Consider the following 20,461-nt stretch of genomic DNA (forward strand, 5'->3'; position numbering starts at 1 on the left):
TTTTATAACATGTTAAAGTTTTTTTTTTTTTTTTTTCCTAGATGGGATAAACCATTCCGTAATTTAATACCCATAACTCTTATCAAGATTGAACTTTGGAAAACTGACGAGTTAAATACAAGTGAACATGAATTTAAAATGTTGCCAATCATAATTGCAGAGTTTTCTTTAACTCTTTCAGGTTTGTGAATAAGAAGAAAATAATACCTAGAATAAAGAATATTATGAAATATATATAACTGTAACATAATATAGCATACATAATGTAACATACATAATATAACAGTATTTCTGTTTATTGCTTCATTGATCAAATCAAGTCTCATTAACATCTTGATTGCTGGAGCAGGTGCTCAGTAAATAACCCCAACAATAATGTTTCTTCCTCCAGGACAAACTGAGAGCTCAACAAATAAATGTTTTACACCTACTCTATCTGATTATACAGCAAGATCATCCCTAATTTAAAAAGTCATTTATTTTCAAAGTAATTTGGTTATTTTTTTATTCATTTCTAGACTCACCTTAAAATCATAGACTTGCTTTGACAGGTCATCAATCCTCCTGTTTGAAGAATCAATTATGATTTGAACACAATTTTTAAAAACGTCTTTCTTGTTGTTGGATCAAGGATCTGTAGAAGTGTTTCTGCTGCTCCAACAGTTCTCAGACTTGCACCGGAGCAACATTTTCATCTGATCTTGTTTGTAGCCATGGCTTGGACGACAAGACCTGTTTGGCCCAAATATCTCCTGAAGACAAAATCTCACCAAGTACAAATAAAGTCTGCAATTTAGCAATTTAAAGTAGACTCTTTCTAACACAATCGTCTAAATAAAAATTAAAAAATTAAAAAAAAAATACTTCAGTCATGATTCTTCTGATTATTGTTAGATTGAAAACTTTACACAAGTTCAGAAAAACACTGCAGCAGTCATCTCAGCTGGACGGGGTTTGATCTGAGCCTATAATGCATGAAAACAAAACTAAATTCTAAACAAATCTGTATTCCTCAAATATTTCAGAAGAAAACCATAAACCGTTTACTTTTTCTGTGCATTCTGAAATATATTTATAACTGAAATGTCATGGATTTGAAGTTGCTTTCTTTGTCTATGCCTCACAATATGAAACTGATTCAGTTATTCCACAGTACTCGCAGCTATCTGACTCACTAATTCCTATTATATGCAATTAATAATTAAGGTTAGAGTGTCCTATATACATTTCGGACAATCCCCACTTTATGTTGAATGCTATATGTTGAATGTCTCCCTTTGGACTCTCTTTTTCCATTCATCTTGCCACAAACTTCCACTGCTGTTTTAATGATACCTTTCACTTCTGTTTTACTTAAAGACATTTCTGTCAATCTCGTTTTTTCTCAAAGCTGACTCGACCAGTTTTTCTACCTCCTCATTTCCTCCTACTCCTACAGACTGGTATCCATAAAAACTCTTTGATTTATTCATTATATATTTATACTATATACATCCTGTAAAGTTTCATAAAGTAAATCCTCTCTTGATGCTGATTTCCCATTATTTAAGCTGTTAAATGCTGAATATGAATCTGAACAAACTACACGTATAGGATTAATTTATTTCACCAACTGTAAAGCCATTAGAATCGCCATCATTTCTGTTGTGAATACAGATATATCTTTAGATAACCTCTTAACAGTGAATTTAAAATGGCTACTGCTGAATCTGCAATTTATCCACCCGTATATATTTGAACACTGTTAAAATAGATTTGTTTCAAATATTGATCCACTACTACTTCTTTAGGCGTACACATTTCCTTTTCATTTATTTTAAAATGCAACTGGAGATCTACCATTGGCATTGGGAACAGCCATGGGGTTATTATTGGTATTGTATTACCTCCTTAGCAACTGCATTGGCACTCCAACCAAAACTACAATAATTTACATGCTCATGTTCCCAACATTTTTGTAAAACATCTCTGACTGGATGGGTTTCTACATGCCACCTTACAGAACACCAGTATTTCATCTGTAACTTGAGTCTCTGGAAGTCTAAAGGCTACTTCCACCTGCAACCCTGAGACTGGCAATGTTTTAAATGCCCCACTTCCTGTTCTTAGTGCTTGAGATGAATAACACTTACTTTGTTTAAACATGATGCCAAACTATATACTATGCTGCCATAATAAAATTATAGATCTAATCATTGCACAATATACTCTGTTCAATGCCTCCCAATCTACTCCTGCCAAACGGTTTAAAATATATATTCCCTTTTAACGTGTATCTATTAATTGATTAATATGTGATGCAAATATTAGTTTTTAGTCCATCCATACTCCAAGAAACTTGATTTCTGTAACCTGCTCTAACACTTGACCATAAATCTTTAGTTTAATATTTGATGATTTCTTCTTTTTTGAGAAACGTATCACTTTAGTTGTCTAAAACTCCACTTATTTACGCATTTTTCCTCTTCATTAACTGCTTTCTGCGTACTAATTTCCACATATACTACATTTCTTTCCCTTTTCCACAAGACACCAATATCCACATACAAAGATTTACCAAATCCTTGTCCAGTCACTGAAAATATGTGATTTATCATTAAATTGAAATAAAACTGGGCTACACATCCTTGTGGTGTCACATTATCTATTGAGTAAATCCTAGAATAACTTGTTCTGATCCTTACTTGTATAATCATTTTAATCCATAATCTAGTTGTACATTTTTCCTTGTATTCCCCTCTTGTCTGATTTAACTAAAAGTCCTTCTTTCCAAAGAACACACCAACACCTCCTTATTCACTATTGCCTTTCAAATGTCAGATTAGACATATTATAGAATCCATTGTATTACGCCTTTTTCTAAAGCCACTTGGATACAAACATATTAGATTTTTTTTTTTTTATTGGATAATTTAATTGGCTAATTATCATTCTCTCCATCACTTTGCATGAATTAGATATTAAAGTAATTGGTCTGTAACTTGATGCTTTTGAGTGATCCTTTCCAGACTTTCTGATTGGAAATATGGCTCCGTGTTTCCAAGAGGTAGGAGGTTTTCATAATTCACCGTTTCTTATTAAAAAGCTCTAAAATAATATTCAGAGATACATCTGACAGATGTTTTATCATTTCAAAACATATTTTGTCTTTTCCCGATGATTTTATATTTCAATATGAAATACCTGCTTCAGAAAGTGAAAAAGGGATATGGTGACCCATACTCAGAGTTCGTGCTCTGCATTTAACCCATCCAAAGTGCTCACACACGGAGCAGTGGACATCATTTATGCCGCGGCGCAGTTGGGGGTTCGGTGTTTTGCTCAAGGGCACCTAAGTCGTGGTATTGCCAGCCCAAAACTCAAATCCACAACCTTAGGGTTAGGAGTCAAACTCTCTAACCACTAAGCCACCACTTTTCCCCACTTCAGTTTATACATTGTAAAATCTTTATCCGTTCAAACCAAAAGATTAGGATTGTCCTTCATAAATGTATTCCCTCTGTACGTTCACATTTTCCAATATATTATTATTAATATGAACCTTAACGAAAGCTTCTAATGACTCATCTGATTTTTCTCTCTTCGTTAGTCATTATATATCTACTCTCTTTTATTAAAACTGGAATACTTTTATACATTTTTCCACCCATCTTCCTAAAGAGTGGACATGGGTTTTAATATGAAACACAGGGTAGACATCGTTAGTTCAAGGTTTGGCTTAAACCTCATTGTTTCCTGCTCTAACTAGCGAAGAGGGAGGGCGTCGCGTGACGCGCTCTGGTTTCAGTCAGGTCCTGTAAGCAGATGTAAAAGGCCTCCCTGCAGCATTCGTCATTTATTCGTTCGACTGAAACAAGAAACATAAACATCATGTCTGGGAGAGGCAAAGGCGGTAAAGGACTCGGAAAAGGAGGCGCTAAGCGTCACCGTAAAGTGCTGCGCGATAACATCCAGGGAATCACCAAACCCGCCATTCGTCGTCTAGCTCGCCGCGGCGGAGTCAAGCGCATCTCCGGTCTGATCTACGAGGAGACCCGCGGTGTGCTGAAGGTGTTCCTGGAGAACGTGATCCGCGACGCCGTCACTTACACCGAGCACGCCAAGAGAAAGACCGTCACCGCCATGGACGTTGTGTACGCGCTCAAACGACAGGGACGCACCTTGTACGGCTTCGGAGGATAAAAGACCACAAGCACAAACCCAACGGCTCTTTTAAGAGCCACACACACTCTCACTTGAAGAGACAATGTTAAATTATTGTCGGTGCTTTACGTGAAAATTAAGACGTCTATCCATCAGTGTTGCCAGACGTATACGATGATTATCGTATTTGTACTATATTTTTTTACCTCTGTACGATCAAACTTAATGTACGATAATTTCAGAGTTTTATGAAAATTTAAATGATGGTAGTTGCAATCATAGGGCTTCTTTACTCATACACGAAAAGGGCTCATTACAGACACTCTAAATGCGTTCGTGTGCACCTCAGGGTGTGTTAAGAATGCAGGTGAGTGCCCTGCTTTAAAGCCAACGAGCACTAGTTGCGGTCCATGACAGAAAGAACCCCTTAACAATCTGGCAACACGCAGGTTTCCGATGAAAGCTGCTCAGATGTGGAGTTAACTGCAGAAACAGCTAAATTCCTTCTTCACTGGACGCGACAAAGCATGTGTTAAAAATCATTTAAATATGTTTTAACATGAGCCATATGCGAAAATGTGAATATTGTGAAAAGGTTCAATATTGAAGACCCCTGGTGCCACACTCTAATCAGCTAATTAACTCAAAACATCTGCAAAGCCTTTAAATGGTCTCTCAGTCTAGTTCTGTAGGATACACAATCATGGGGAAGACTGCTGACTTTACAATAGTGATGGGATTTATGGCTCTTTGAGGGGATCCGGATCTTCGGGATCCGTTCCTTTCAAAGAGCCGTTCAGAAGAACGGCTCTTTTGGCTCTTTTTAAATATTTAGTCAGTTTTAAGAAGCCAGCTTGGGGGCATCTCAGTTTATCCTGGAAATAAACACTGGGAGGAATGATGAGGTGAGATTTGTAGTCAAATAATTAAAACTCCGATATCACACACCAATATCTGAGTTTGAATTATTCTGAAATATTGATTATTACCTCATTTGTCATGTGTGGACTATATTCCATAGGGTTGCACAAATCCCTCTGCTTAGACAGTGACATCACTATTTTGGATTTACCTTTAGTACAAAGTGTGTGTGTGTGTGTGTAAAGCTACGTTGACTTATGCTATTCATACAATACCTACTCAAATAAACATCAAAAACAAAGCCGGCTGCAATGAATTTCTGTGCAAAACAGCTTTTACTACAAAAACTTTCACACAAGAACATTATCACACAAGAACATTTTGATAGAAAACAAAAAATATTTAAAGTAGATAAAATTAGAATAAATAAAATGGAAATGTCTACATACTACATACTATTACTACTGTAAACTTTGCAAATAGGACATCAGCCCCTTCAAGTCAATGAACAATAACAAAGTGGGCAGCAATGAACATGCACAACTAATAACTAATATCATCACGCTATAAAGGGTTGGCCTGCGCTGGGTGCGCCCCTCCCCCATAACTGTTCTGTCTCGCGGAGGAGCTCATTTGTGTGTATCTGTGTGAAATACGCATAGGAAAAAAGAACGACAGAAAGAACGGCTCCCCTCCAGCCGCGACTCGGCTCCCATCGTTCATGTTTATGAGCCGTTCAAAAGAATCGGTTCGTTCGCGAACGTCACAACTCTACTTTACAGTTGTCCAAAAGATGACCACTGACACCTTGCACAAGGAGGGCAAGACACAAAAGGTCATTGCAAAAGAGCTCTGTGTCCAAGCACATTAATAGAGAGGCGAAGGGAAGGAAAATATGTAGAAAAAAGCGTACAGGCAATAGGGATAACCGCACCCTGGAGAGTATTGTGAAACAAAACACATTCAAAAATGTTGGGGAGATTCACAAAGAGTGGACTGCAGCTGGAGTCAGTGCTTCAAGAACCACTACACACAGACATATGCAAGACATGGGTTTCAGCTGTTGCATTACTTGTGTCAAGCCACTCTTGAACAACAGACAGCGTCAGAAGTGTCTCGCTTCAAAAAGGACTGGACTGCTGTTGAGTGGTCCAAAGTTATGTTCTCTGATGAAAGTAAATTTAGCATTTCCCTTGGTAATCAGGGTCCCGGTGTCTGGAGGAAGAGAGGAGAGGCACACAATCCACTTTGCTTGAGGTCCAGTGTAAAGTTTCCACAGTCAGTGATGGTTTGGGGTGCCATGTCATCTGCTGGTGTTGGTCCACTGTGTTTTCTGAGGTCCAAGGTCAATGCAGCCGTATACCAGGAAGTTTTAGAGCACTTCATACTTCCTGCTTTATAGAGATGGAGATTTCATTTTCCAACAGGACTTGGCACCTGCACACAGTGCCAAAGCTACCAGTACCTGGTTTAAGGACCACGGTGTCCCTGTTCTTAATTGGCCAGCAAACTCGCCTGACCTTTACCCCTCAGAAAATCTATGGGTTATTGTGAAGAGGAAGATGTGATATACCAGACCCGAGAATACAGAAGAGCTGAAAGCCACTATCAGAGCAACCTGGGCTCTCATAACACCTGAGCAGTGCCACAGACTGATCGACTCCATGCCACGCCGCATTGCTGCAGTCATTCAGGCAAAAATGAGTCTCAACTAAGTATTGAGTGCTGTACATGCTCATAATTTTCATGCTCATACTTTTTAGTTGGCTAAGATCTCTAAAAATCCTTTCTTTATATTGGTCTTAAGTAATATTCAAATTTTCTGAGAAAGTGAATTTGGTATTTTCCTTAGTTGTCAGTTATAATCATCAAAATTAAAAGAAATAAACATTTGAAATATATCAGTCTGTGTGTAATGAATGCATATAATATACAAGTTTCACTTTTTGAATGGAATTAGAGAAATCTAGTTTTTGATGATATTCTAATTATATGACTAGCACCTGTATGTAGAACTAGTTTAATTTGTGTGTGTTACTCTGAGATGATGAGTTTTTCCTTGATTTTAAGTTCGAATCTTATTTTTTAAATTAGAGCTCGTATAATTATTAACTTTGTTATCAAAGGAGTATACAATGGGTGTTGTCTTCTTTCTTTCTTTTTTACTTTACACTGTTTGAAATTGATCTTGTGTGATATTAGAGGCGCATTTCATTGAATAGATTAAAAAGAACAAAAAGAGCGGGAATTTAAACAAAGGAAACCGACTTGGTGGGGGGTGTCGTTCAAACATAAAGCGGTGGGCGGAGTTATAATCTAGCCGCATGTGATTGGCCCTCGTTCCAGCCGTTATTCTTCGAGTTGTCCAATTAAACACGAGTTCGTGGGTTTTTTGACCAATGAAACAAGCCATCAGAAGCTTCCCTGTCTCTCTGATAATTAGCATAGATCAGTCAATAAATGCCTCTGTCCCGCTCTTTCTCATCATTGTCTCGTGACGTTTAGATCTCCAGCAGCATCATGCCTGAACCAGCGAAGTCCGCGCCGAAGAAAGGCTCTAAGAAGGCCGTCACTAAGAGCGCCGCGAAAGGAGGAAAGAAGCGCAGAAAGTCCAGGAAGGAGAGCTACGCCATCTACGTGTACAAAGTGCTGAAGCAGGTTCATCCTGACACCGGGATCTCTTCGAAAGCGATGGGCATCATGAACTCTTTCGTCAACGACATCTTCGAGCGCATCGCCGGTGAGTCGTCTCGTCTCGCTCACTACAACAAGCGCTCCACCATCACTTCCCGAGAGATCCAGACCGCCGTGCGTCTGCTGCTGCCCGGGGAGCTGGCCAAACACGCCGTGTCTGAGGGCACCAAGGCCGTCACCAAGTACACCAGCTCCAAGTAGAGCTCCGCTGCAGCTCAACACACAAAGGCTCTTTTAAGAGCCACCCTACTTCTCACTGAAGAGCTTCTTTGTGATGTTAAACATGTGATTGGTTGAATTTTTGGTGTTTACAGTGATTGGCGTTTTTTGGATCATTCCACAGAAACGTCCTCTTTTGGTATGGCAAAATGTGTTTTTTTTATTTTTTTTTTTACGTGTAAAACGAAGCCACATTATTGGAGTACTTTTTGACTTTATGTATAAATTAGAGTTGTGACGTTCGCGAACGAACCGATTCTTTTGAACGGCTCATAAACATGAACGATGGGAGCCGAGTCGCGGCTGGAGGGGAGCCGTTCTTTCTGTCGTTCTTTTATCCTATGCGTGTTTCACACAGATACACACAAATGAGCTCCTCCGCGAGACATAACAGTTATGGGGGAGGGGCGCACCCAGCGCAGGCCAACCCTTTATAGCGTGATGATATTAGTTATTAGTTGTGCACGCATCCTTCACGTGAGTAGGACTCCAGTGGAAAAAAAACCCTGCGTGCCTCTGTCATTGTCAGCTGTCACAGACATTCATTGCATCAAAATGTTCTTGTGTGATAACAATGTTCTTGTGTGGAAGTGTTTGTAGTAAAAGCTGTTTTGCACAGAAATTCATTGCAGCTGGCTTTGTTTTTGATGTTTATTTGTGAGTAGGTATTGTATGAATAACATAAGTCAACGTAGCTTTACACACACACACACACTTTGTACTAAAGGTAAATCCAAAATAGTGATGTCACTGTCTAAGCAGAAGGATTTGTGCAACCCTATGGAATATAGTCCACACATGACAAATGAGGTAATAATCAATATTTCAGAATAATTCAAACTCAGATATTGGTGTGTGATATCGGAGTTTTAATTATTTGACTACAAATCTCACCTCATCATTCTTCCCAGTGATTATTTCCAGGATAAACTGAGATGCCCCCAAGCTGGCTTCTTAAAACTGACTAAATATTTAAAAAGAGCCAAAAGAGCCGTTCTTTTGAACGGCTCTTTGAAAGGAACGGATCGCGAAGATCCGGATCCCCTCAAAGAGCCATAAATCCTATCACTAGTATAAATATAAACGACAGCTTAGTTATTTTTCTATTTAACTTATTTGTGCAATTATTTCAAGACCACGCGAACCATTTTTTTTTTTAACACTGGTCTTTATCAATAATAAAATTATATATATATATTTATATATTTTTTTTAACATATGTCAGAGTTCTAGAATAGAAATGAAAATGCAAGATATAAGGAGATTGTTACATTTAATTTTAAAGAAATGAACAGGGGTATTTTTATAACCGTGACTTTTTTTACGCGGTTCGGCCTTTCGTCCACACGAAAACGCGGTTTCAGGGCACCGAAACTGAACATTTTTGAAAACTACGGCCAGGGTGAGCATTTTCAGAAATGCCGGTTGCAGTGTTGTGGTGTGGACAGTATAACCGGGGTTTTTGCCTTGTGACGTCAGAGTGTGCGCCGCTGACTGCTTCTGATTGGCCACGGTGACTTTACAATTTGGGTTATATCGCCGCCTGCTGGTGTGGCATGCTCTTGACAGCGCTTGATAGCATGTTTTTGCGTTTTCATGTGGATGGGATTTTTTTTTTAAACGCAGGAGGAAAAACTCCGGTTATAAAAATACCCGTGTCCGTGTGGACTAGGCCATAGTGATCTTCACTGGTGTTACCCATCAGGAAGGTAACGCCAGTAACAGTTTTCATGAAAAAACGGAGTCTGCTGTAAGGTATCAAACCATTTGTTGTCAATCATTGCATATTCACTAAATAAAGTAGTTTAATCCATTTCTAATAGTTTTTTTTTTTTTTTTACAATTCCCTAACAATAAATAGGTTATACCAGTGATGACAACTAAAAGCTTCATATGAAATTGTGAGTTAAGAAAGTTTCTGATAATTGAAAAGAAACGGTGTACTTAACATGGGCTTTTTTCATAGATCTTTAGAAAATAGGAAGAAGGAGGTCAAGTGATGTCATCATCAGTGTGATGTTTATTACAAAATGACAGATTTTTTGTCAAACGGTAAAACAGTGACACACATCCTGGGGACCACTGTTTTCACTATATATTTTATAATATTTATTGAGCATTTTATTATGTCATTTATATCATATATTTGATAGTTATTAATAAATTTTTTGTAATTTAAATGGTAGAAAAGCTTGATATTGACTGAAATAAAGCACTTTCCCTGTGTACATGGCTGTGGGGACGAGCAGTTTTGTGGTTCTGTAACTAGACAATTTAATAACGAGAGGACAAAGCAGTATCCCAGTAAAATATTCATCTGAGAAATAAATTCCTCTCTACGATGTGTGAGTATGTGTACACACACACACACAGTCCATATTTGAATTGCAGATGTCATTTACTGTTAATTAAAATGTAATTATTCCTCAGATAACCCATAGGTCTAACTGCACTGTAAAATGTAATTAGTTGACTTTACTTAGAACAATTGAGGAAACCGATTGCCTTAAAATTTCCAAGTAAAGTATTTTATTGATTTTTAGTTGGCACAACTTAACGTTTGTATACCAAACTTTTTAATCAAGTATACTTGAGTAAAGCTGACTCAAACTCATTAGTTGTGTTAAGAGTTCACATTACCAGGAAAAAAAAACGATTGCCTTAAAAAATTGAAGTAAGCTGAACTAAAAAAAAAGTAAAGACAAAAATCAACACCTGACCTCAGGTAAAACATTATTTATTATCAATTGTAAAATACAGTGTACCAAACAATCATTTAGACACTTCTAAATGTAAAACATATTTTACTCACAAAAAGCACATCTCGTTAACAAATGTGCAGCGCAAGTACAACCAAAATAAAAAATATGACTGATGAATGAATTTCGAATTTGATAATCTTTGACCTGAAATGAACAGAACAGTTGACCTTTTAAAAGCATCAATGTTAGCTTAATGCAGGACAATTACACTTCCCCCCCAAAAAAAAAAAAAAAAAAAAAACAACCTTGCAGGGTAAAAATGTTAAACAAAAACATTTAACAATAAAACCATTATACGATTTAAAACTTTTGTGTACATTTTAGAAAGTCTGTGCAACAAGCTTAAAGGTATAGTAAAAGGATAGCCCAAAACTGACAATTCTGTCATAATTTACTCTCCCACATCTCATACCAAACCTGTAAGTTTGGATAGTCTTTGAAACACACATACAAATATTTTAAATTAACCCTGAGCGGTTTATGTCACTCTATTAAAAGTCCAGGTAACCAAAACTTAAAAAGATGTCTTTGTGACTTGTTTTAAGACTAGACCCTTTCTCTAGTAAGTAAATAATGACAGAACGTTCAGTTTTGGACGGACTATCACTTTAAAACAATCTGAAAAAGCCTTCACTTACATGAGCAGCATGTTTTTAAGGGACTGTAGTTTTGGTTTCAGGGATTTGTGTCCCAGAGAAAGAAACACTCTTTGAATAAAATCAAAGGTGTTCTTGAGCCCAAAAAGTAGCCACATGGCATCCGGGAGGTTTTCATTATTGTCCATCACAATGGCTCCTTCGAGGATAATTGCGGTGTGTGAATCCTCTAAATGCAGTGCTTGTGAAGAATCCTGGCTGCCTTCTTATCACAGTCAGAATCCCGATGGAAATCTGGGGTGTGTCACAATCACAATCCTAATAAAAAAATAAATAAATCTCACAAATGTACATGTATCTTAAAGAATCAGGACCATCAATTTCTGCTCAACATACAACTAACAGAGATAAACAATGGTTAAAATATTGTGTGAAAGTTAGACATTGTAAAACGGAATGAACAGTACAATGACGGCAGAACATACAAAAAAAAAAAGAAAATGTACAATTACATTTAAAAAGTTTTGTGTCTGGTCTGTTTCTGGGATAGTTGAATGAAGCATAACTGAATGCCTATTTGTGATGTATGTGTGTGGGATTAGAGTTTAGAATGAAATATACAAAGAATGGTACTTGCCAACGTTGCTTTGAAAAAGTCAGAGGTTTCTTCTCCAAAAAGGAGAGGAAGTCCACGAAGAACTGCTGTGCGATTAGCAGTGATGTCAGCGCCCTGGAAACAGAAGTTAAAATTAGTCAGAAAGAAACCCATTTTAAAATGAAGTGATGACAGTGCCCTGAAAAAAAAACTATTACATAGAATTACATTTTACAGAATTTAGTTTAAGAAAGAAGCAATGACAAGCTTACCTTCAACTTAATTTGATCAAGAAACGAATATAATTTAAAATTTACTTTGCATCATTAAAACAGCGGCAGCTGGTCAATGTCCTCTATAGCATCTGATAAAATACAATAAATAAAATAAAAATCACAGATTAAAAAAAATAATCAGGGCAGGGTATCAAAAGAAAAACAGAACAAGAACAGAAGTCAAATGTAAAAATGTAATCAATGAAAAAGCAATGGAAAAATAGAGCTGGAGAAGGGTTATGTGGAGATAGAAGCTCAGATGGATATGAGGGGCTCAGATGTTTAGGGACTTAAAAACAAAAACTAGGGGTTTGAACTCTGAACCGGACAGAGAGCAATCAGCATGAAGTGAGACCAGGTTTGTTATGATGAAGTCCTTGTTGATTGAAGTGACACAAGAGTAATACCACAGGATTATAAGTATTTCTGACCAAAATACAATAAGCATTGTTAATCAAAATATAACAAAAACACAATAAGTGACGTTATCTACATGATGTAACAAATCCACAGATGATGTGATGATGACAGATAAGCTCCAGACACAGACTCCGGGAGGAGCGGACAGTGTGTGCTTCAAGCAGGACAAAACAGAGACTGAAGGAAACACTGCACACGTCCCTCAGTGATGACCATCGACCTAAACTGACTTTCAGACTGTTTGCTGGACACACAGATGAAGATTTAAATCTGTATCAGCCTTTTCACTTAAACATAGCATCGAATTTACACGAGACTTTTCCCCCCGTGACTGCTGCTCACCTTTGATTCGCTCTGACGGAGACAAAATAAACATTTCCTCGTCGAGTCTTTTAATCTCCACAAAAAGCTGCAAATCTCTGACTCTAAAATCTTACAGACTCTAAACCAATGAGCGACTCGCACGCTCTTTTAAATACAGCAGAGGGGGCCTAACGGATACACCATTTCTGCATTTTGGACGTAGAAATATTTTATTATCAACAATGAGCGGAAGAGGCAAAACAGGCGGCAAAGCGAGAGCGAAGGCCAAGACTCGCTCCTCCAGAGCAGGGCTGCAGTTCCCCGTCGGTCGTGTTCACAGACTTCTCCGCAAAGGGAACTACGCCGAGCGCGTCGGTGCCGGAGCTCCTGTCTATCTGGCGGCTGTGCTCGAGTATCTGACCGCTGAGATCCTGGAGTTGGCTGGAAACGCCGCGAGAGACAACAAGAAGACCCGCATCATTCCCCGTCACCTGCAGCTGGCGGTGCGCAATGATGAGGAGCTCAACAAACTCCTGGGTCGAGTGACCATCGCTCAGGGCGGCGTGCTGCCCAACATCCAGGCCGTGCTGCTGCCCAAGAAGACCGAGAAACCCGCCAAAGCCAAGTAAAACAGAGTTTGCTCCCTTTCTGAAACACAAAGGCTCTTTTAAGAGCCACCCATTTTATCTGATGGAGAGCGCTTTTTTCTTATATTGCCAACAGCGTTATGTTTTCACTTAAGTTGCATTATTAAGAAATTAAATGTTCATGTAGAATATATAAATCTAGGTAGTCATGAACTGCAACGAACTGTGGTGGATTATGTTATTCTTTAGAGGGTGTCCTTTATAGTTCTGATTGAATGCAGATGGTAAGAAACCAATTCAACTCCGTCTCTGAAACACAAAGCCTCTTTTAAAAGCTACCAATTTCTAATGTCATGTCGTTTAACAACACCCATTAGAAATAAAAAATAATAGGCGCTAGCTGTGGCACATTATATTTGTAAAATATATTATTCTTTGGATTGTCGTTTGATAGTCTTTTTTTGGATGTGATTGTATACAGATAGATACAGAAATTCAGCTATGAAATACAACGTAAATATGAAGTCTAAAGTCAAGTGCTTGTGATGTTGAAGTAGCAAACCAGAACAAAGCATTTTGAGCGGGAAACAAAAGGCTATTTGAAAACCGGAGGTGTACAGTCATTGGCTAGCAGTCATGCGCAGATGTAACACATTAGCCAATCACAGGCCTCAGCACCTTTATGACGCCAGAAGCTGTGGCTGTACACTGCTTTAAAAGCAGGCGCCTAACACAGAGCAGCATTTCTACTTACTAAGAAGGAGAAGTACATCTCATCAATGGCAAGAACCAAGCAGACCGCTCGTAAATCCACCGGTGGTAAAGCCCCGAGGAAGCAGCTCGCTACTAAAGCTGCCCGGAAGAGCGCCCCAGCCACCGGCGGCGTCAAGAAGCCCCACCGTTACAGGCCCGGGACCGTGGCTCTCCGAGAGATCCGCCGCTATCAGAAGTCCACCGAGCTGCTGATCCGCAAACTGCCTTTCCAGCGTCTGGTGCGAGAGATCGCTCAGGATTTCAAAACGGACCTGCGCTTCCAGAGCTCCGCTGTCATGGCCCTGCAGGAGTCCAGCGAGGCTTATCTGGTCGGTCTGTTCGAGGACACCAACCTGTGCGCCATCCACGCTAAGAGAGTCACCATCATGCCCAAAGACATCCAGCTGGCCCGCCGCATCCGCGGAGAGCGCGCTTAAACCCGCCGCTGCATCAGCCGCGTCACACCCCAAAGGCTCTTTTAAGAGCCACCTACATCTCCCTCAAATGAGACCGTTTCCACTGGAACATGATAATGTAACGCATAAGCAATGACAATACTTCACATTTGGAAAATTCTTTCAATTTTACGCGTTTTATACGTTTTAGGGCCCCATTTCTTCAAGTATTAAAATATAATTCTTCAACCATTTATATGTAAAATCATGAAAACCTGTACTGATTAACTGTATCAAAAGCTTTTGGCTGGTCTAAAAAAACAAGTACATTTTTGATTTTCAATTCCATGGGTAATTAGTGATGGGATTTATGGCTCTTTGAGGGGATCCGGATCTTCGCGATCCGTTCCTTTCAAAGAGCCGTTCAAAAGAACGGCTCTTTTGGCTCTTTTTAAATATTTAGTCAGTTTTAAGAAGCCAGCTTGGGGGCATCTCAGTTTATCCTGGAAATAATCACTGGGAAGAATGATGAGGTGAGATTTGTAGTCAAATAATTAAAACTCCGATATCACACACCAATATCTGAGTTTGAATTATTCTGAAATATTGATTATTACCTCGTTTGTCATGTGTGGACTATATTCCATAGGGTTGCACAAATCCCTCTGCTTAGACAGTGACATCACTATTTTGGATTTACCTTTAGTACAAAGTGTGTGTGTGTGTAAAGCTACGTTGACTTATGTTATTCATACAATACCTACTCACGAATAAACATCAAAAAGAAAGCCGGCTGCAATGAATTTATGTGCAAAACAGCTTTTACTACAAACACTTCCACACAAGAACATTGTTATCACACAAGAACATTTTGATAGAAAACAAAAAATATTTAAAGTTAGAATAAATAAAATGGAAATGTCTACATACTACATACAATTACTACTGTAAACTTTGCAAACATCAGCCCCTTCAAGTCAATGAACAATAACAAAGTGGGCTGCAATAAATGTCTGTGCAAAACAGCTTTTTTTTTCAACGCTCCTACCCAATGACAGAGGCACGCAGGATGTGAAGGACGTGAAGGATGCGTGCACAACTAATAACTAATATCATCACGCTATAAAGGGTTGGCCTGCGCTGGGTGCGCCCCTCCCCCATAACTGTTCTGTCTCGCGGAGGAGCTCATTTGTGTGCATCTGTGTGAAACACGCATAGGAAAAAAGAACGACAGAAAGAACGGCTCCCCTCCAGCCGCGACTCGGCTCCCATCGTTCATGTATATGAGCCGTTCAAAAGAATCGGTTCGTTCGCGAACGTCACAACTCTATGGGTAATCTTGTCAATCAGGAGAAACAAAGCAATATAAGTACCTTTTTGTGTTTGTTTTTTTTCCCAATATTTTTGGAAACCATATCGATGTTTGCTAATAATATAATGTGAGTTTAAGTGAAAAGGAATCATTTATATACTATTTTTCTATTTTTTTTGAGAAACATGACAATATAGATCTATAGTTGCATAAAAACTGTGGATCATCTCTTTTAAACAATGAATACATTTAGCTATTTTTAAATCCTCTGGTACAATGCCTGTTTTCAAAGAAAGAGAAATAAAATGTGGACAAGTGGCTGCAATATTGAACATATCAGCTGCTAGAAATAACAGGAAAGTTTCCTGATGTATAATCCAGGGGTACACTATTACCAGTAGATATTATGAGCTTAAATCTGTTTGAAGAATCAACTATGATCTGCACTCAAATTAAAAAAAAAGTATTTCTTGTAGTTGGAGCAAGGATCTGTAGAAGTGTTTCTGCTGCTCCAACAGTTCTCAGACTTGCACCGCAGCAACATTTTCATCTGATCTTGTTTGTAGCCATGGTTTGGACGACAAGACCTGTTTGCCCCAAAGATCTCCTCAAGACAAACCATCCACAAAGTACAAATAAAGTCTGAAATATTGCTATTTAAAGGAGATTAGACTGTTCTTAGCAAAATCTTCAAATATTTATTCAATTATCTATTCACATCAGGCAGGATTCTTCAGATTATTGTTTGATTGCAAACCTTACCCAAGTAAAGAAAAAAAAAACCGCTGCTGCAGTCATCTCAGCTAGACGGGGTTTGATCTGAGCCTAATGCGTGTAAACATGATGCAGATGATTTTATAAATGCTTTCTTCTTCTATGGGATTTTACGGCAGCCGGCATCCAATAAGTTGCATTGCTGCGATCTATGGATCTATTATACCATTCCACTATATCCTTTTATACAGTCAAGACACTATTAAAAATTTTAAAAGACAGTTTTCCTTTATCCTTTAGGTTCCAAACATGAACACAACCCACTCTGATGTTTTCCTAAAATAAATAAAGTGCTATTCAAAAATGTGTGCCCAATCCTCATTCTAGAAATAATAACTTGTTCTTTACGACTAACCCCCCTATTTATTATAAATATTAACCGATCAGTTACCCTACTCGAAAATTAAAATAAGAGTCTCCCTTTGATTTCCTGCTCCCAATACTGTTGCCATTTTAACATTGTTTCCTGCCATACTATAATTTTACCCTCAGCCTTAGATTTAGGTTTACATCTATAGTCTCCTTTTGAGCTGCTTCCTTGGCCAAGTTATCAGCCTTTTCATTTAATGTAATACCTACATGGGCTGGAACCCACACAAATTATATCTCACCCCTCTACTTTTCACGTCTCTAATTGCCAGAAGAATATCATACACGGGATATTGTCGACTCTTTGAAAACCCTTTCCCTATACTATTTATATCTGAGTCGCTACATATTAACACTTATGGTTCCTAATCTGCTCAGTCCATTGCACTGCCATCAGGATTGCATATAATTCCATATAGATGCTTTAAAACATGGATTTTAATATAAAACACCGGGAAGACATCGTTAGATCAGGGTTTGGATTAAACCTCATTGTTTCCTGCTCTAACCAGCGAAGAGGGGAGCGTCACGTGTCGCGCGCTGGTTTCAGTCAGGTCCTGTAAGCAGATGTAAACCACCTCCCTGCAGCAATGGTTTTTTATTCGTTTTTCTTCACTCAACTGTAACAAGAACTATCGTAGTCATGTCTGGAAGAGGCAAAGGCGGTAAAGGACTCGGAAAAGGAGGCGCTAAGCGTCACCGTAAAGTGCTGCGCGATAACATCCAGGGAATCACCAAACCCGCCATTCGTCGTCTAGCTCGTCGCGGCGGAGTCAAGCGCATCTCCGGTCTGATCTACGAGGAGACCCGCGGTGTGCTGAAGGTGTTCCTGGAGAACGTGATCCGCGACGCCGTCACTTACACCGAGCACGCCAAGAGAAAGACCGTCACCGCCATGGACGTTGTGTACGCGCTCAAACGACAGGGACGCACCTTGTACGGCTTCGGAGGATAAACCGCTTCAGATCAGAGAACAAACCCAACGGCTCTTTTAAGAGCCACCCACACTCTCACTTAAAGAGATAAGTTAAATTCGTTTTGGTGTTTTTGGTTTAACGTGAAAATTAATAAGACGTGAATAAACTAGTGGTGGAGATTATGATTCTTTTTAGAGATTCGTTCATTTTCAGTTCGTTCACCAAAATGATTCGTTCAGAATCGTTCACTGTGCCAGTTCATTTCATTCACGAACGACATGTATCAGATCATTCAACTCATTCACGAACGATGAGATCTCCAGATCTAGTTCAGACTCATATGAAACTCGTTCATTAAGGGCGTATTCGTTCACTCCATTCAACAAATCACATGCTCTGTCACATCTCATACTCGAAGGCTATAGAGTGCCGAAGTTATGACGTCACTTTGTAGGCCAAAACGCGGAAGTGAGTAAGCATTTTGGCGCTACGGGTTCCCTCGCCCTAAAGTCTATGGGTTTTTTGAATGGTTTTTTGCTAAATCGCCTGAAATAAGGTCTGTGGTTTACAAAGCCTCTAAATATTTTCACGTTTTGATCTATGACATAAAACACACCAGTTATAACCTGCTTGTTATTTTTTTACCTTTATTGTGTCTTAAAAACGGTGGTTGCTAACAAGTTGCTAAAAGGGACTTTAGACGTCATCAAGACAAACATGAAATCTCTCACTAGCCCGCATTTCAGCCTCACGTTCAGTTTACCTTTCAGTTAATATACATAACGTTATATATTTAGTCTTTTCAAGTTGTAGTTTTTACAAATATTATTGTACACAGAATTCTGTGATATTAAGGTAACCGATAACCAGTTCTTTATTTCTGTGGAGAGACTGTAGTTCGACAATGGTGTTTTGTTTTGTCCCGAGATGCAAGCACAAGTCGTCAAATGAAAGATGCTCGTTTTCCGTCCGATGTTACCCAGCGGAGACTGGGTTCGTGCTGTAAGGTCAGCTCACACAACGATGATTTCCATGTGAACATGTATTTGTAAACAGCATTAGGTAACAATGATAATAAATAATCTTTGTTATTTTAATAGTAAATGTATTTAGTAGTAACTATATTTAATGTGCTATATAAACGTTGACAGATCAATGAAGAAGGTTTAATTTAAATGCTGAAAAACTCCATTCTAATATAATACATATTTTATTGTGTGATTTTTTTCCCCCACCCCACTTTGTAATTTTAATCTGTAAAGGTGTAACTTTTATAAAACTAACATTGCTTATTTTGAGTTTATCCTCCGATGAGCTGACCGGAAGCCCAGTGTCCATTCTCGCATCTGCAGCTGTCATTTTCCTGCAGGGGGAAAAATGTCCCTGTTTTGTTTTTTATCCACAAACGATGTTCCCACTGGACAATTTTTGGAAGATCATTCATACTCCCTGAAATATTCAACCACCCATTGTAGCAACAATGTCATCTTTCCCTGTAGAGACCTGTTGTGTGAATGATCAGTTTTTGCAATTAGTATATAGTTTGTTTTCAGTTTAGGCTACTTATTTTATGAAAATAAAGATGTTTACTATAGCTCTTGCTGTAAGGTTGTGTGGCTCAGTTATTAGAGAACTTTATTAACTGTGCAAAAGGTTGCAAGTTCAATTCCCAGAGAACGCTGTTATGTATAGCCTGAATGCATTGTAAGTCGCCTGTCTGACAAATACCAAAAATTAAATGTTGAACTATTGTATACTACGTGTATACTATTGTAACTACACTCCAGTCAGCTCACAGTGATGTGAATGCGAGATAAAATTTACTACACTGGCTCTCACATTGGGGCTTGAGGATTACCAGGTAAAAATATATAGAAAATGTGAATAAAATGAGTATATATGGTTTATTCAGGGAACATATATGGTTCATTTATATTATATTATAATAAGCATTTGTTGATGCTATTGGACAGTTCTCTTTAAATTCAACATATGTAATTATATACAACTATTATATTAAATGTTTGGAATTTAACTGTGTTATGCTTGTTCAGAGATTGTTTGTATAGTTATCTTAAATACATAGAACACTATTATAACTCCTCTAACGTTATCCCTCCCTAGTTTTACTTCCCGAGACTCGATAAACATTGTCCCTCATGCTGGCCCTTACAATACGGGTAAGTAAACCAGCATCTAAGCTGCACTGTTCTACATGTCCAGATTTCTCCTCGATCTATGGTTTTTATATCCTCTAAGAAAAAAGGACATAATAATGGAAATTGATACGGTCATAGCTAACCTTAGTGCTTCTGAGATGGTAAAAGCGTGTTTTTTTTCTTCTGGTGAATTAGCAAATGGTATGCAAACATACAATCAAACATAATACAGTGAAAGATAATCTTTAAAGTTTATTTGGGGCACAATGATAAATCATAATATTAATCACAAAGAAAATAATATTAAGGTTTATATAAAATAACATA

The 20,461-nt window shown here is 38.4% G+C and overlaps 6 protein-coding genes across 6 annotated transcripts in view; 5 read left to right on the forward strand and 1 right to left on the reverse strand.

Annotated features, from left to right (window-relative positions):
* LOC132111928 (histone H2A-like) overlaps positions 1–20,461 on the reverse strand; it is a 153,929-nt gene that overhangs the window by 52,663 nt on the left and 80,805 nt on the right. The window lies entirely within an intron of this gene.
* On the forward strand, positions 3,846–4,250 carry LOC132112122 (histone H4). Its single transcript, XM_059519708.1, has one exon. It carries the CDS (start codon positions 3,871–3,873, stop codon positions 4,180–4,182), a length of 312 nt encoding a protein of 103 aa, XP_059375691.1. The 5' UTR covers positions 3,846–3,870; the 3' UTR covers positions 4,183–4,250.
* LOC132112069 (histone H2B-like) lies at positions 7,481–7,944 on the forward strand. Its single transcript, XM_059519666.1, has one exon. The coding sequence runs from the start codon at positions 7,525–7,527 to the stop codon at positions 7,897–7,899; it is 375 nt and encodes a 124-aa protein (XP_059375649.1). The 5' UTR covers positions 7,481–7,524; the 3' UTR covers positions 7,900–7,944.
* On the forward strand, positions 13,086–13,513 carry LOC132112021 (histone H2A-like). Its single transcript, XM_059519620.1, has one exon. It carries the CDS (start codon positions 13,111–13,113, stop codon positions 13,495–13,497), a length of 387 nt encoding a protein of 128 aa, XP_059375603.1. The 5' UTR covers positions 13,086–13,110; the 3' UTR covers positions 13,498–13,513.
* Positions 13,996–14,692, forward strand: LOC132111836 (histone H3-like). The gene has a single exon (XM_059519464.1). The coding sequence runs from the start codon at positions 14,235–14,237 to the stop codon at positions 14,643–14,645; it is 411 nt and encodes a 136-aa protein (XP_059375447.1). The 5' UTR covers positions 13,996–14,234; the 3' UTR covers positions 14,646–14,692.
* LOC132112131 (histone H4) lies at positions 17,647–18,060 on the forward strand. Its single transcript, XM_059519714.1, has one exon. It carries the CDS (start codon positions 17,702–17,704, stop codon positions 18,011–18,013), a length of 312 nt encoding a protein of 103 aa, XP_059375697.1. The 5' UTR covers positions 17,647–17,701; the 3' UTR covers positions 18,014–18,060.

The sequence above is a fragment of the Carassius carassius genome, chromosome 2 (assembly GCF_963082965.1).
Source record: "Carassius carassius chromosome 2, fCarCar2.1, whole genome shotgun sequence".
Taxonomy (NCBI): domain Eukaryota; kingdom Metazoa; phylum Chordata; class Actinopteri; order Cypriniformes; family Cyprinidae; genus Carassius; species Carassius carassius.